Genomic DNA, 16,995 nt, shown 5'->3' with positions numbered 1-16,995 from the left:
GTTAATTTTAGGTATAAAAATGATATTGTGGTATGTTTTAAAAATAATCTTTTTGAGATACAAAAATATTTATGGATGAAATGCTGTGATACCTGATTTTGCTTCAGAATAATGGGGGGAGAAGGGATGTAGATGGAATCAAAGTGACTCAGAGCGTTGATGTAACTGAGGGACATGGAGGTTCACTAGCACCTCACTCACGGTCCAGTGTGGCCCAGAGACCCTCTGAACTTGAGAGCTGGTTAGAGATAAAGTACCTTGTCTCTACCCCCACGGACTGAATCCGAGGCTGTGTCTGAACGAAATAAAGTGCTCAGGGGGTCCGTGCTCACAGTCAAGTGTGAGAAGCACTGTGCTATTTTGTCTATTTCTGTACATGTTTGAAACTTTCCATAATCAAAAGGTCGTTGGGTTTTGTTTCGTTTTTCCGAAATTGTCTTCAATACCCACGGGAGACCTTCCTGCAGAATCCGGGGCTGCGTAGAGCTGGGACACCCTGACTTTCCTCCCGCCGCCCCACGCGGGACCCCGCGGCGCCCGCCTGGAAGCACCCCTCCGTGCAGGTCAGCGCGCCTGCCGCCCAGGCTCGGCTGCTGTCCCGGCGGAAACCCGGGGTTGGGGGCGTCGCCGGTCGCCGCGGGCCCGCGCGGGCAGGGCGGCGCACCTGGGCCGGCCGGCAGGTGGGACGCGCCGCCGGCGGGCCCCGCCCCCGGCGGGGGGAGGGGCGGGCGGGGCGGGGCGGGGCGGGCGCTGCCGCGACCGCGACGGGGGCCTGGTGCTGGGAGCCCCGTGGGCCGCGGACGCAGCAGCCTCGCTGCGGCGGCCGAGATCGGGTGCGCGGGATGAGCCTCACGCGGAAAAAGGGCTTCTACAAGCAGGACGTGAACAAGACCGCCTGGGAGCTGCCCAAGACCTACCTGTCCCCCACGCACGTAGGCAGCGGGGCTTACGGCTCCGTGTGGTGAGATCCCCGGGCCTGTGCGCCCTCTGGGGCACTGGGAGCGGGGGCCCAGGGGCTCCCGGGGCGTCGGGGCGGACCGGCCGCGGCCGCCCAGGTCATGGGACTCAGGTGGAGCCACCCGAAGGTCGGGGACGGTTCAATGCACCTCCTTTGCTCTCCATACTCACCTGGGATGCCCCCTCTCCTGTTGGCCCCCCGGGTCGCGCGCCCACCACCTTGACCTTGGACTACAAGGCCCAGTGTCCCGCGGGCTTGGAAGACCCTCCCGCGGGCTTCTCCTGGGGCGACTGGGGGAAAGCTGGGAGGCTAAGCAGAGCGTGAGCGACAAGCCTCAGGCAGTGGCAGAGGCTGGCCTGGGACCACCCCCAGGTGCCGTCTCCCTTTCCCTGGCTTTGTGGGGTTTCTGTGGGTTGAATTAAGATTGGGTCTGGTTCCCCAGGACTTGAACCTTATCAAGGACCCCAAAGTTCTTCTGGGCGAATCCCCGTTGTCACAAATGGGTGCGCACTGATACCCAAAGAGGAAGAAGTGACTTGCCAAGTTGCGCAGAGTGAGACTGCGGCTCTGGATCCCGTCGGTGTTAACTGTGTCTGACCCTGGCGCATGGACCTCTCTCAGTGTGTCTGCGCCCTCTCTAGCCCCCAGCCCCACGGTGCTTCATCAGCTCCCTCACGGCCCTGGCCCTGGACATCAGTTTCTCCTACCCTAGGCTGCAGGCCAAGAGGGATGGGGGTGACGATGTCCTGGGAGATACCACCAGGATCTGGGGTGGCATTGCCCAGGGAGGAAAAGTGCTGCCTGTTGACCTGCCTGTGCCCCCACAGCTCTGCCATCGACAAGCGGTCAGGGGAGAAGGTGGCCATCAAGAAGCTGAGCCGGCCCTTCCAGTCTGAGATCTTTGCCAAGCGGGCCTATCGAGAGCTGCTGCTGCTGAAACACATGCAGCATGAGAACGTAGGCTGAGCCTGGGGCTGCTGCAGAAGGCGGGAAGCCCTCCAGTGTCGGGGAGAGGGCCTGAGAGGGTACAGAGAGCTCAGGACAGGGCCAGAAGAAGGGCAGCCTCCTCCTTGCTCCTCTGACCCTAGTTCCTCCCTTCATTATTAAGATGGGGTGCAGGACTTGCCCTGCCTACTTCCCAGGGAGGGTACAAAGGGTATGTTTGGCAGTGGCTCAGAATGAGCTCTGAGAGGTTCAGACTTAGTCTCTCACTTTTATTAGGAAATGGGCACAGAGGAACGTTGTAACATGTTCTAGATCTAAGAGCTGGTGCCCAGAATCCAGGTTACTGTTGTTTGCACATGTGATGCTGATAATAATAACTACGACAATGATAAAAATAGATACATACCGTATCGAGTATCTATTATGTGGCAGGCTCTGTTCAAAGAGCTTTGCGTAAACCAGCTTGTTTAATCCTCAAAGTACTTTTACTCCCATATACAGATGGGGAAACTGAGGCACAAAAGACCCACAGATTGCATGGGAAGTCAGTGGCATAGCTGGGATTTGAATTTGGGCAGCCTGGCTCCTGGTCTCAGTGCATAACCATTCAACTGTCATATCTGATAGAAACAGCTAGAAGACTAGTGACCCAGCATTGGGCCCGGCAGCTGGGCTTTGCTCTAGAATACCCAGATTGGGAGGCAAACATTTAAAATAATAAGTTTCAATTTTTTGCACACATTTTAAGCCCCATTCCTCTTCAACAATCCTCCCTATGGCCTCCAACCAGGAGTGAACTTGCCCCTGGCTCTGAACCAGCCCTTTGGCAGGCAAGAATAAATGTGGCAGAAGACCCAAGGTCAAGGGCAGGAGTCTATTGGCTGGAAAGCCCCTTCCCTGTTCCCTCCTTGATTCCCTTCACCACTCATGGCTCCCTGCTTCAGCTGAGAGTGGGTTTGTGCTGTGTGCCCTGAGTACCAGATTTGGGGCAGTGAGCACAGGAATGTCCACCTCCCCTTCTCCCCAGCCTGACTCTCCATCACTGTGCACCACAGGCTCTCTCCCAATTAGGCGGATTCCTCTCCCACCTCTGTCCCTTAACTGCTTCCAAGAAGGCTGGGAATCTGCCTCCTGCTGGAGATGGTGTATTAGAAGAGAGTGGGTGATCCTGTGCACGGCTCAGCTCCAGGGGAGGTAGGGAGATGGCTGAGCAGCTACCCAGCTCTTACCAGCAACCTTCTCCCCAGGTCATTGGGCTCCTGGATGTCTTCACTCCAGCCTCCTCCCTGCGGAGCTTCCAGGACTTGTGAGTCTGGCTGCACTGGGTTCCAGGGTATTACAGTCCTTACTTGCTGCTGGGGAGCCACTTGGTAGTGGGGGAGTCCAGATTCTGTCGTCTGGGAACTTCCTGCCCTGGCAGTCCCTGTGCCTTTGGGTCGTTGGGGTGCGATTCTCTCTTGAGAGATCCTTTCAAGCAAGGGTGTTTATTTTAGGGGCAGTAACGTTTTATGTTTTTATCCAATTTTTTGCTCTTTCTCTTCTTCTGCTACTCTTATTATGCAAATGTCGGAATGCTCACTGTTGTTCCAGAGGCTGCTTACACAATCCTTGTTTATTTGTATTCTTTTTTTCTTGTTATTCTGATTGGTTGTTTTTATGCTTCCCTATGTTCTAAAAGTTTTATGGTTTCAGATCTTACATTTTGAGTTTTTAATAATTTTGAGTTTATTCTTGTATATGGTGTAAGAATGTGGTCTAGTTTCTTTTTTTCTTTTTCTTTTTTGCATATAGCTGTCCAGTCTTCCTAACACCATTTATCAACTAGACTGTCTTTACCCCATTGTATTTTCTTGCCTCTTTTGTCATAGATTAATTGTCTATATAGCTGTGGGTTTTTTTGGGTGGGCTCTCTATTCTATTCCATTGATCTATGCCAGTACTGTGATGCTTTGATTACTGTAGCCTGATAGCATAGTTTGATATCAGGTAGCATAATACCTCCAACTTTGTTCTACGTTATCGATATTGCTTAGGCTATTTGGGATCTTTTATGATTCCATAGAAATTTTAGGATCACTTATTCCAGTTCTGTGAAAAATGCCGTTGCACTGAATATTTAGATTACTTTAGGTAGTACGGACATTTTTAACAATGTTAACTGTTCCTATCATGAGCATGCTATGTGCTTCCATGTATGTGTATCTGCTTCAATTTCTTTCTTCAATGTCTTAGAATTTTTCAAGTACAGGTCTTTTACCTCCTTGTTTAAATTTATTTCTAGGCATTTGGTAAGCAATTGTAAATGGGATTGTTTTCATAGTTTCTCTTTCTGATAGTTTGTATATAAAAATGCAACCAATTTCTGAATATTAATTTTGTAACCTGCTACTTCACTGAACTCATTTATCAGTTCTAGTAGTTTTTTTGTGGTTTCTTTAGGGTTCTCTATATTTAGTATGATGTCATTTGCAAATAAAGATAGTTTTATTTTTCCTGTTCAATTCAGATGCTTTTTATTTCTTTTTTCTTGCCTGATTGCTGTGGCTAGGTCTTCCAGTACTATGTTGAATAAAAGTGGTGAGGGTGGACCTCCTTGTCTTTTTCCTGATCTCAAGGAAAACACTTTGAGCTTTTCATTGTTGATTATGATATTGGCTGTGGGTTGGTCATATATGGTCTTCATCATGTTGAGGTGTGTTTTGAATGGGGTTTTTCCTATAATGTGCTTAGCATTTGGAATTTAATGTGACCAGCTCCTCTGGCAGGGTAGGGGTCTGGGTAGGGTGAGGGTGCAGTTTCTAAGTGAATGCTAACAGTAGTATGGTCAGTGATCTAGGCAATGTAGGTACGGGTAGAGTGCTGAGGCCTGCATGCTGCCTTGGGGGGTTTCACAAAGGCGGCAACATTGGGTGTGTAGAAGTTTGCCTTGGATAGAAGGGGATGAGGGCATCCCAGGTAGGAGGAACCATGGGGGCAGAAGCCATGGTGCATGGAAGAGGCTGGACTGTTTGGTCAATATTGAGAAGTTTAGTGTGGCTGGTTTGGTCAAGCTAAGCCTAGAGTTGATCCCATAGGCAGCTTCAAGTCCATGGAGAATTTCAGCAGGAAGATGACGTCAGATTGGATTTTGGAGATGTACTTGGGTGGCATGGAGAAAAGAACAGGGAACAGCTTTGGGAGGCAGACACCTAGAGGGGAGTGTTCAAGACCCAGCCCTTGACCTAGATAGAGTAGAGGTGATGGTGTGCCAAGAGCAGACCAAAGTCCTTTGGGATGCAGTGGCTGGGAGAGGTAGCACAGCCAGAATACAAGGGGAGGAAGAACAGATATTGGGAGAAAGATAATGGACTTCATTTTTGAAACTTCACTTTTGAAAAGCCTATGAACATTCAAGTGTTTCTTCAGAAGTTGCAAATAAGCCTGGAGCTCCCAAGAAGAAGGTCTGGGCTAGGAATGTGGATTGGGTTAGAATAATTGCCATGCATGATAGCCGAAGCCCAGGGACAGGCCAGTGCAGAGCACGACATGACACTGTTGATGATGATATCACCATTCAAGGGAAGGTGCAAAGGATGAGTAGATGAAGAGCTGGGAGTGTCTGATCAGGGACAGAGGGGAATAGGCAGAGAATCCTGAGGGAGTGTCAGACTTTGCAAAAGGTCAGACAGGTAGAGAGGGAGCCAGGGGTGGGCTGGGCCATTATTAGTGACCTTGATCAGAGCAGGTTTGGTGGTGGAGGCAGGGCAAGAGCAGATACCAGGTTGTCAGAGGCCTGGGCAGTGGGGTCAAGAGTGGAACACCTTTTCTAGAAATTTGGTGCAGAGAAAGAGGGAGAAGGGGGAGTTAGTTAAGACACAAGGTCATGGGGACGTAGTTCTAGCACAGTGAGGCTTCAGCAAGTGTGTGGGCCGAGTAGAAAGAACCAGGGTCCACATAGGGGAGAAAGAAGGAGGTGGGAAGGGGACTGTGCCTGGAGCAGGGTCTCGCAGGAGGGAGGGTGTGGTCAGGCGGAAGGCTTCCAAAAGCCACTGGCTCATGGAATGGCCTCCACCACATGTTGTTTTGTTTTTTGGGGGGGAGTGGGTAGCCTTTAATACTTTTTTCAATCTTTATCATCTTTTGTTCTGGACTTGGCTGTTATTACCTTGAGTACCAGTTACATTTTGCTGACTTCAGTCTTGGTTTGCAATCCTTCATGAGGGTGCAGTGGCTTAGCCATCTCCTTCCTTCTTCCATCCTCCTGGAAATTGCTTTAGTGTTTCCTTCTTGGGAGGATAGACATTTTCGGTTGTTCCTGGAGCCGTCTCAGCCAGGCATGAGTCTCTGGGATAGAGATTTGGACCGAAGCAGAAGGAAATATCAAGAGACATTTCTAACTCACAGCTCTGGCTCTCTGTGGGGCACAGAGGAGAGCAAGGAAAGAGCACCTGTGAACAGGGGGACACAGCTCCACTTGGTTTTCCTGAGCACGCTCCTGCTGAGACGCTCACCCTGAGCTCTGCCAACTGCGAGGCTGCTATGGCGAGGCCGGGAGCTGGGAGGCCCGTGTGGGGCTCTGGCCAGCTGTGGTCGGGCTACTTCTGCTCACCCACAGAGGTCCTTTTGAGGCCCCCGTTTTATTCCAGCCCCTTGCCTCCCCTCTGAGCTCAGACCTGGGCTGGGTGGGACTCAGGACTGGACACAAAGCCCCGTGCCTTGCAGCTACCTGGTGATGCCTTTCATGCAGACGGACCTGCAGAAGATCATGGGCATGGAGTTCAGTGAGGACAAGATCCAGTACTTGGTGTATCAGATGCTCAAGGGTCTCAAGGTGGGCAGGGCCTGGAGGGTGGTAGAGGGGGGTGAGACCTGAGGTTTGAGGGAGGCCCGGCCTTGGGGCTGGGAGAGCACGCTGTGGTGGGGCGGAGGAGGCTCAGGGGCCAGCCTGGAAAGCCTGCTGTGAGGCTTGGCACAGGACCCACCCTCCTCTCTCTCCCTCACACAGTACATCCACTCCGCTGGGGTCATCCACAGGGTGAGTGCTTTCTCTGCCACACTCCCTCCCACGCTGGAGGGGTTCTCCTCAGCCAGGGAGGGGAAAGGTAGAGGGAGGGCACCGTCCTTGGGGACATGGGATATAGATTTTTCAGGCCCAGCCTTGGCCTGGGAAGCCTGCTTCAAAGGAATTTCTGTGTTCGGGGGAACTTTGGGGGGAAATGCTGCAAACAAAGCAAGCCCTGGTGTTTCGGGCTCCAAGAATCAGGAGCATTTTAGAGCTGGCTGGGCCTGCGGGGCATCTTGTCCAACCCTCCAACCCTCGTGTTACACCTGAGGAGCCTGACATGCAGAGAGGGGAGGGGTTTGGTGAGGTTGCATGCTGGGCAGTAGCCAGGCTGGGAAAAGCTGCCATATCTACCTCTCAGCCTGATGCCTCTTGCTCTCCTGTCATCTAGGACCTGAAGCCAGGCAATCTTGCCGTGAACGAGGACTGTGAGCTGAAGGTGAGTGGCCCAGGCAGGGTCAGCCGGGTTGGGGTGGGCCCCTCTCGCAGAAGCCTCCTCTAGCTGCTCTAAGAGACTCTTCTCCTTAACACTCTCCTTGCCTATGTTCCCCGAGTCACAGATCTTGGATTTTGGGCTGGCGCGGCATGCAGATGCGGAGATGACTGGCTACGTGGTGACCCGCTGGTACCGGGCCCCCGAGGTTATCCTAAGCTGGATGCACTACAACCAGACTGGTCAGTGGTCAGCTGCCTGGGGACAGGCTGGAACTGGGGGTCTTCTCTGGCAGCTTCCCAACGCCATCTTGGTTACTCTGGGTTGACTGACTGCTGGGCTGTGGTCAGCAGTCCGGGTGACACTTCCTCCCCTCCCTTGGCAGTGGACATCTGGTCTGTGGGCTGTATCATGGCGGAAATGCTGACGGGGAAAACGCTGTTCAAGGGGAAAGATTGTATCCTTTGCCGGAAAAGCCAAACTCCATCCAGGGATTCATTTCTTCAACAGGCACTTTCTTATTTAAGTCTCTCTTTTCCTTAATGTGGAAGAGATAAATCTTCCCTGTAGAACAATTTTAAAGTGCAGACAAGCAAAGGGATAAAAAGTGGCCACCTGTCATTCCACCACCATGGAGGAAATGCTTCATGTTTCGGCATCACACACTGAGCACCTGTGTGTGCAGCACAGCTTTGAGGAGGGGGTGCGTGTCTGCCCCACCAGTCAGGGTGGGGAGACGACAAGGCAACCGATGAGCGTGACCAAGTGGGCCGAGGGCTGGAGGCGGCATGTCCAGGAGCATTTGCGGGAGAGACCCTTAACCTAGCTCAGCCAGAGAAGCCTTGCAGAGACCAAAGCATGAGGGGAATAGGCGACTGGAGGCTGGGTGTTTGCCACAGGGCCTGGGTGGGAGTGATGGAGAGCTGGCGGGAAGGGCAGCTTCAGATCCTTCAGCAAAGAGTGAGGCCGAGCCTTAACCTGCTGCCAAGACCTGGACCAGCTGACCCAGATCCTGAAAGTGACTGGGGTGCCAGGTGTGGAGTTTGTGCAGAAGCTGAACGACAAAGCGGTGTGTGGTGGTGGGCCCAGCTGACCGGGTGGGCGGGCAGCAGGCTTTGGGAAGGAGGGCTTACCTCTGCCTCCCTCTTGCCTTCATGCCTCTTTGGACTCTGACTTGAGCCTTCAGCCCTGCTGGGCCTTTTCTGGAATCCCTGCTCTGTGCTCCTAAAGCCTGAGCCCCAAAGTGCTGATAGTTGGGGGTTACTCACTGCTTTTCTGTCTTCCAGGCCAAGTCCTACATCCAATCCTTGCCACAGAGCCCCAAGAAGGATTTCTCTCAGCTCTTCCCACGTGCCAGCCCCCAGGGTAAGTCTCGGGCCTGGGCCTCTGCATTCTGTCCCGGGGGGTGGCCTGGCTCTCCCAGGCCTGGAGTGAGGCTCGTCCTTTTGCTGTAGCCACAGACCTGCTGGAAAAGATGCTGGAGCTGGACGTGGACAAGCGCCTGACGGCCTCACAGGCCCTCGCCCACCCCTTCTTTGAACCCTTCCGGGACCCAGAGGAGGAGACAGAGGCCCAGAAATTTGATGATTCCTTAGAACATGAGAAACTTACAGTGGATGAATGGAAGCGTAAGAGCTGGGGGCTCAGGCTCCGTCCTCTCTCTGCCTGCAGCTTTTCTGTCGTTCACCACCTTTGTTTTCATGCCTGCCTCTCTGCCTGCCCCTCCACCCTCCTGGAGCCTACTGCCTCCTTTCCTCTGAGTGGGTGTGGTCCCTGCGCGCATTTCTTCCTCCCCGCTGACTTACAACTCTATGCCGTGTCTGTGGGGACAGGGAGCCAGCTCTTTCTTGCCCTCGGCACCCTCCCCACCTTGAGCCACCCTGCCTTTCTCAGAGCACATCTACAAGGAGATTGTGAACTTCAGCCCCATTGCCCGGAAGGACTCGCGACGCCGGAGTGGCATGAAGCTGCAGTGACTTGCCCAGCTGACCCCTAGCTGAGCCCGGGGATCACCACGTGGCACCCCCTGCCAGACACTGCCCCTAGGACCGATATTTATTTGTCACTACTGAACCCTTCTGGGTTACAGCCTTCCAAGCACAGGAAGGCCCTTGTCCTTGTGTAGGAAATAGGCCTGGTAGGTGCAGGTTTCAATGATGTTGGTTGGGAGAAAGTGGTTCTGGTCATGGCTGACCACATTAAATGCCGGACTGGAGAATTGCCTGTGTGTGGGCTCCTTTCCTTGGCTCTATCGGCGCCAAAAGACTGAGCTGGGGCTGGGTCTACATCGGTGATGGTGTATCCATTTGCTAGGGCTGCCATAGCAATGACCACAAACCGGGTGGCTTGAAACAACAGAGACTCACGCTCTCACGATTCTCAAGGCTAGAAGCCTGAAATCAAGGTGTTAAAGGGCCACGTTCCCTCCGAAGGGTCTACAGAAGAACCCGTGCTTGCCTCTGTGCATAGCTTCTTGTGGCTCCTAGGGTCTTCGGTGTCCTTGGCTTGTGGCTGCTTCAGTCCACTTTCCGCCTCTGTCCTTACAGGGGCTTCTCTCCTGTGTGCGTTTGTCTGCCTTTCCCCTCTTATAAGAAGACCAGTTATTTTTTCCCCTATTTTATTTCATTTATTTTTGGTTGTACAACAATGTGAATACACTTAATGCCTTTTCCTTTTCCATTACCATTTATTCCCGTATACCCGTCGCCCGCGCTGCATATGCAGTCACCACACTGCTGTCCATGTCCATCAGTCCTTTTCCATCTCTTCTCCATCCCTCCACCCGCTGGCCTCCACCCCCTGCCCCCAGTCGTCAGCCTGCTCTCTGTGAGTCTGTCTGTTTTGCTAGAACACCAGCTATTGAATGTCGAGTCTACCCCAACCCGGTATGACATCACCTCAATCCTTACTCATTATATCTTTCCACATAGGGTCACTTCCTGAGGTTCTGGGTGGGTCTGACTTCTTGGGGAACACTATTCAACCCACTCCAGATGGCCGCGAGGGAGGGCCCTTTCCTGGGCCCAGAGCTCTGTCATGGAGCCAAATGCATTTGGCGGCTAAATCAAGAAAGTCTCAGAGGGAGCTGCAGCTGGTGAGACGCGGCCACAGGTTATTTTGGGGGAGTGATAAGCGATTAAGATATGAAACCACAGCAGGCGTGCCGACTGGGAGCTGCAGAAATGGGCTTTTTCAGGCTTCCCGCCAAACTGTTCTCATCCATATCTGCCAAGTTTTAACCTGGCAATGGCTGAGACCCTTCTGCTTAGGTTTAGAAAACTGGTCAAATTCCCACACACAGTCAGCAGCCTGGCCCCATAGTTCTCGCCCTGCGCCTAGTGGGGCTCCAGCGTCCCCGCGTACCGTGGTCCTGGTTAAAAGGCACAATCTGGGCCTCGCCCCAGGGATTCTGATTTGGCAGGCCTGGGGTTGAGGACCTAGAATGTGTGAATGAGGACCCTCTCCCCTCAACCCAAGCCTAGTGATTCTAATAGATACTGGGCCATATCTAGAGAAACATTTAGCTGACTTCTGTACTACTTAATTTGTCAAGAGGCCTAAATTAGGAACCCACAATGGGAGACTGAGATGTTCCTCTGTGCAGGACATCTACAGTGTGTGTTCTGTGCAGCTGCAGAGCTGCACACTCTCCTTTTATAGGTGTTAAAGCTGAGGCGCAGGAGGCCTGTTTAGGGTGGTGAGACCATTCTGTGCGACACTAATGCTGGACACCTGACGCGCATTTGTCACAATCCACTGAATGCACAACACAAAGAGCGAACCCTAACGTAAACTGAGGACTTTAGTTAATACTGGCGAACTGATACCAGCTCATCAGCTGTAACAAATGCAGCACACCAATGCAAGATAAGATGTTAATAGCAGGGGAACTGCAAGGACAGGGAGGGAGTGTATGGAAACTTACGTACTGTGGGCACAGTTTTCCATAAACCTAAAACTGCTCTAAAAGTAATGACTTAAAAAAAAGAAATGTCTATTCAAATAAACAAACAAAAAACCCCTTGAGTTCATACTATCCGCTCCCTGAGACTCAGTCAGAGACCCCCAGTGAGGAAGTGGTGGGCTCAGGATTCGAACTGGAGCAGCCCTGACCACTGTGCCAAAGGCTCTCAACCCACACTTGGATTCGAAGATTGCCCAGCCTTCCCTCCCTTCTAGCCTGGATTTGCTGCTTCCCCCACAGAGTGGCCCTGCTGTCAGTGAGGGAGGAGCAGGTGGTGGCAGGGACTGGCTATGTCCTGCCATAGCCCTGACCTTGCTGTTTACTGAACTGCACCAGGTCCCCTGAGTCTAAATCCCTCAGTTAACTGCCTTCTGAGACAACTCACTGGCCCCAGGGAAAAAAATCTAACCTTCAAAGCCCCCTCGTTCTCTGACCTCATCTACGCCTGCCTCCCCCCTTTTTATTTTCATGCCAGTGTGGCCTGCCATGGAGCCTGAGTCCCGGGGTACACCATGAGGCCCACCCTGAATATTAACAGGCTAAAGGCTCTGACAAGTCCTGCAATAAATGTTCAACATTGTTTAATCCAGACTTCCTAAATGTACTTAACCACAGGACCGCACTTTCTCCCGACAGCCATCACACACGGAGCCTCTGCTCAGTGCAGCCAGCACAGGTCCCAACACCGGGACTTCTTCCCGAGCCTCTGCACCAAGGCCCTTCATCCCCCTCCTCACTGAGGAACATTCTCTTTATTCTTCAAGACTTAGCCTCAGGCCTCCCTCCAGGAAGTTGTTTTCTAGCCAACCCCCTCCACCATCCCCAGGCCCTCTGTGCAGGACATCTACAGTGTGTGTTCTGTGTCCCCTCCCCAGGGCCCGCTGTGAGCCCTGCTGGGGACAGATAACTGTGAGTGCATGAATGAGCGAGAGAATGAACAGACAAATGAATGATGTCCTGGGTCCTGGTGGTCATTTCTCTGCCCCGACTGGACCAGCACGGTATCAAGAGCAGCCAAGAACCAAGCAGGAAGCAGAAGTGGTGGCCAGTCACTCCCCGCAGAATCTCAAGGCTTCTGGGCTCCCAGGCCTCTCCCGATCATCACTCAGTGTCCTCCAGTCCAGCCCAGAACTGCACTTCTGTGCGTCACTTCAGCCCCTTCCCCATGAGTACCTCAAAGCGGGAGAAGTTTCTCTGAAGGGAGGTCAGGGTACTGAGCAGCAGGAGGAGGTCCATGGATCCCAGCCTTAGCCTGTGGGCACATGGGCAGAGTGAAAGGAATGGAGCCATTCTCAGTCCGGGTGGGGGCAGAGGGGGTCAGTTTGGGGGCCCTGGGACCCCGTAATCTCACAGTTGGGCTGCACGAACTCAGGCAGGTCTTGTGCTTCCAGGTCTTGGTGGACGAGGCTGGGCTTTGCCCTCTCCAGCAGGGCAGCTCAAAAGAGAGCTAAGACGGTCCAGTAAGAGCAGCTATGTCCTCGACTCCCACCTCAGTGAAATGAAGGGTGTTCCTGCTCAATGGCTCAATGGCTTCTCTCCCACGGCAGCTGGGGCTTGGCAGTCCATGCCACCCAGGGCAGAGTTTGCCTGGCGGGCTGGGGTGGCACTGCTCTGAATGAGGGGCTGTGCATGCAGAGGCTGAGAGGGAGGCTCCGCGCTCCCAGCAGAGAGCCCAGGGGGACGCAGATGCCTCAGCTTTCACCTGGCACACTCAGAGAGCCCCCAAACTTCTCAGGCTCCCCTCAGGGCTACATCCCCCCGGGCTACGCAGGAGAAACTCCTGCCTCTCCCCACTCTAGGCTTTTGTGTCTTTAAATTCAGAAATAGCCCTGGCTGGTGTAGCTCAGTGGATTGAGCATGGGCCTGTGAACCGAAGGGTTGCCAGTTCGGTTCCCAGTCAGGGTACGTGCCTGGGTTGCAGGCCAGGTCCCCAGTAGGGGACACATGAGAGGCAACTGCACATTGATGTTTCTCTCCCACCCTTTCTCCTTCCCTTGCCCTCTCTGTAAAAACAAATAAATAAAATATTCTTAAATAGCAAAATTATTCAAGAAAATAATAAATTCAGAAACAGTCTCCTCCCTCGATCCCACTGTGAGCTCTTGCTCTGCCCTCCTCCCTAAATCCCTCTGCGATCTAAGCTCAGAGGATGGTAGTTTTCTTGTTTTTCACAATGGGCAGCCGAGGCCCAGGGCCATTCAACTAACATGCAGATTTTAGTGAGCTGTCCCTGCGATGCTTCACCCCCCCCACCCCCCGGCCCAGATTTCCTGGAGCAGGTGGGATTCTGACCTGACTCCCGCTGCAGAGTCTCTGCTCCCTGAGCGGCTGCCCTCACTCTGGGCCTGGGTGTCAGCTCTTCTCCTTGTTTGGGCCGTGGATCCCTTCTCAAAATAGTGTTTTCCTATGCATAAAATGAAATACACAGGGTGGCGAAGCAAGCTAGTCACGTTGGAATACAGTTGTGAAAATACCGTTTAAATGTGTGGTGTGGTAAGACATGGGTTCCTTTATTAACACATTAAATATAAGATCCAGGGGTGAGCCTAATAAACTACTGTGAGTGTGAAGTGGAAACGTGTGCAGACGACGTTTCAGGGTACACATGCCCAGACAAGGGAGGCAGAGGGCTCTGCGCTGGCCTCCGGCCCCACTCACACCACTGCAGCTTACTGCCCCGATTCAAATGCAGGCGAGTGGAAGCAAAGTTGTAATCAATCCCAGTCCAAGTTCATGGGCCTATGAATTAGTCTACAGTCTATGGTTTATGGATCCCAGTTAAGAACCCTTGTTCCAGACACTAAAATGTGACAAGGTGTCCTCTGCGATTTCTTAACTGACCCTCACACCCACCTCATTTGCTCATGCAGCCAGGTTGCACCCAGAGGCCTGAACACATGTTACCTCCCAGCCCCAGTGTCTCCTGGCCTCACTACCCAGGAATGGGTCTGCCTGGGGCATTTCCTAGGGAATTTGCCAGGCCTCTACATCTACTTTGCAAGCTGGATGGAATTCTCCCATCCCCACCCCAGAGCATTCCCAGTAAATGGGAATTTTACCGATGAAGGTATTGGGCCCAGAGTGGAAACTGGGGCCCAGACCCCCTCTATTCACCACTGTGCTTTTCGGTCCACTGCAGCCGTGGCGTGGGCATTTACTGAGGTTAATGTGCAGTTCTCACCCCCCGCATTACTGCCCCTGTCTCCCCAACCACCGAGGCACAAAGATAGCCAGGCCTAGGGACAGATTTGTGTTAACTGGCCAAGAGAAGAAGCTACCGGAAGAACACTTGTTTCTCTCTGCTTTCCCAAAGGTCTCACCCTCAGAATATTTCGCTAGGACTCAAGGATGGGGAAAGGTTGGGGGTGAGTGACGGAAGTACATTTGAGGAGCCATATGGCTTAGCTAGGGCATTTCTCCCGACTGGAGGGAGGCAGAGGCCCGTTAGTGCCCACATTCTTTGGGGACTACGCCCAGCTCCCCATTAACATCTGGCAAAACTCAGGAGGAGGCTGCTGGGTACACGTAGGGAGGCTGGCCTTGGGCATAGGGCTCCTGGTCTTGGCTGAAATTCCTGTGTCCTGAGTGTGTCCCGGGGCAGCAGAACCATGGATGTGACAGAGCCCTGTGGACTGGGACAGTAGGGGTTTTGTGACAGACACAGCTGGTTTCCTACCCATCGATTATTATCTCTTCCTCCTTAAAGAACCCACATTTTGTTCGGGCTGCCACTCGTGCAGGAGGGTGGGCCTCTCCTGCAGCTGTGCCTGGCAACCCGTGATTGTTCTAAACCAAGTGAGCCAGCGTTTCCTTTGCTAGTGATTGGTTCAGGGCTCAGTTCCGACCCAGAGGACTTGGGGGAGGTCTGGGAAGGAGGTCGAGGTGACCTGCATCCGCTCTCCACCCTGAAGATGGTTGTGGGAGCTCTGCGGTGCTGGTAGCCTTTGGGGACCATGAGAAAAGAAACCTAAGGATTAAACAAACCCACACATTGAGGATGATAGAATGTAACGGTGGGCATGTCCTGAACCCTTGGAGACACCAGGAAGCTGTGAAACCATTTCAGGGACTGCCTGCCTCCAGACTTCTTAGGTGAAATAACTAAATACCTTTGCAGGAATTTACCTGAGCCACTATCACACAGGGTTCCTCCCCCACAAAGCCCATAAATTCTTTGATGCAGCATCTCAGTGGCTTTAAGTACAGACTGATGATGACAGGGGCTTTCTCATGTTGTGCGGTCCTTAAAATCCTGGAACTTGAGTGTAATTCCAAGGAGACCCAGTAAAGACTGCAGTTGGATTTCCTCCAGCCCAGCAGGACAGGGCCTTGGCTTTACAAACTCAAGCTTGGCCCTGCCTCTCCAGGTTATCCTCCATCACGAGAGCAACATCTCTGTCTCACCCTTCTCTTTCCTGTGTGCTATATACTCAGTAGTTAAGTGTAGGGAGCTTCAGGCACACTGCTGGCTGCTCTGCCATGAACCTGACGTGTGACTTTGGGCCTCAGTTTCCTCATCTTTATAATGAGGATAAGACTAAAGAAATTAATACAAGGAATGCACGTCAAACGGTGCCTGGCCCATGGGAAGCACTCGCCAGGTGAGAACTGTTTATTACCTTCTCTACCACAGCCTCCTCCCCTGTGCCTACCACATCGCCTGACTTCCTCACTTCCTCCTTCCCAGCAGCAGTTTTCTCCACTCACCTGGTCTCCTTCACCTTACATCCTCTTCTCAGTGCCTCGGTCCTTAAAGGGTCTGGATCCAGTCACTCCTGGCTGCTATTACAACGCTGGTATATGCAACCTCTCATGCGGGACTGGGAGGCCGCAGGGTGATGCACTGAGAACCTGGGCATTGTGGACAGAAAGACCTGGGGTTAAGAGGAAGGGAAGTTTAAGGAAGTGGCTTACGTGACTCAGGGTGGGGGTGAGGGTTGGGGAGTCTGACATTGGTCGGGCATGCTGCCAGGCTGGAAATTTATGCAGGATGTCAGTATTACAGACTTGAGGCAGAACTCCTTCTTCTCTGGGGAACCTCAGCCCTTGCTCTGAAGGCCTTCAACTGATTGGAGGAGGCCTACCTACATGACGCAGGGTAATCTGCTGTACTTGAAGTGGGCTGATTGTAAATGCTAATCACATCTACAAATTCTTCACAGCATTATCTAGTCTAGTGTTTAACCATACAGCTGGTTACATAGACTAGCCAAGTTGACACGTAAAATTAGCTATCACACCGTGCATTCCGTCATAGCATGTTTTAATCCTCTGGGACTTACTATTTTTCTTTATGGCGGAATAATAGAAGAGCCTACCTCGAGGGACGGATGAGGATAAGCGCATAGAGTGCACGGGAAACATCAGCTGTTTGTACTATTGTCGTGGCTGCACCAGGAGCTGCTCAGAAACATGTTGACAATGACAATACTCTGAGGAGTGCCGGGAAACACAGCCCTGCTGCCGCACTCACGATTTTGGTTGGGTTGCGTGGGTGCCACGCAAAGCCATGGCCGTGTTCTGTGCTTATTCCCATCTGACCCCTCAGCCAACAGATGGCTCCCGAGCCTTTAAGTTCACATGAAAATCCCCAGAGAAACACATCTTTAGGAATTCTCTACTCTCAGGTTTGTGGGGCGAGGAGGAAAGTTTCT

General features: G+C 52.6%; 1 protein-coding gene across 1 annotated transcript; it reads left to right on the top strand.

The window, feature by feature from the left end:
• The first annotated feature begins 729 nt into the window (after window positions 1-729).
• MAPK13 (mitogen-activated protein kinase 13) lies at window positions 730-9,598 on the top strand. The gene is made up of 12 exons (XM_037063312.1): window positions 730-961; window positions 1,786-1,915; window positions 3,151-3,209; window positions 6,605-6,713; window positions 6,888-6,917; window positions 7,336-7,383; window positions 7,505-7,619; window positions 7,763-7,834; window positions 8,367-8,446; window positions 8,664-8,742; window positions 8,832-9,005; window positions 9,271-9,598. The coding sequence occupies exons 1-12, from the start codon at window positions 843-845 to the stop codon at window positions 9,351-9,353; spliced, it is 1,098 nt and encodes a 365-aa protein (XP_036919207.1). The 5' UTR covers window positions 730-842; the 3' UTR covers window positions 9,354-9,598.
• Window positions 9,599-16,995: the final 7,397 nt, after the last annotated feature.

Source organism: Sturnira hondurensis, unplaced genomic scaffold (assembly GCF_014824575.4).
Source record: "Sturnira hondurensis isolate 20B ecotype Veracruz unplaced genomic scaffold, ASM1482457v3 Scaffold0014430, whole genome shotgun sequence".
NCBI lineage: Eukaryota > Metazoa > Chordata > Mammalia > Chiroptera > Phyllostomidae > Sturnira > Sturnira hondurensis.
The sequence above is the reverse complement of the archived record's forward strand: the minus strand, read 5'-3'. Positions and strand labels throughout refer to the sequence as shown.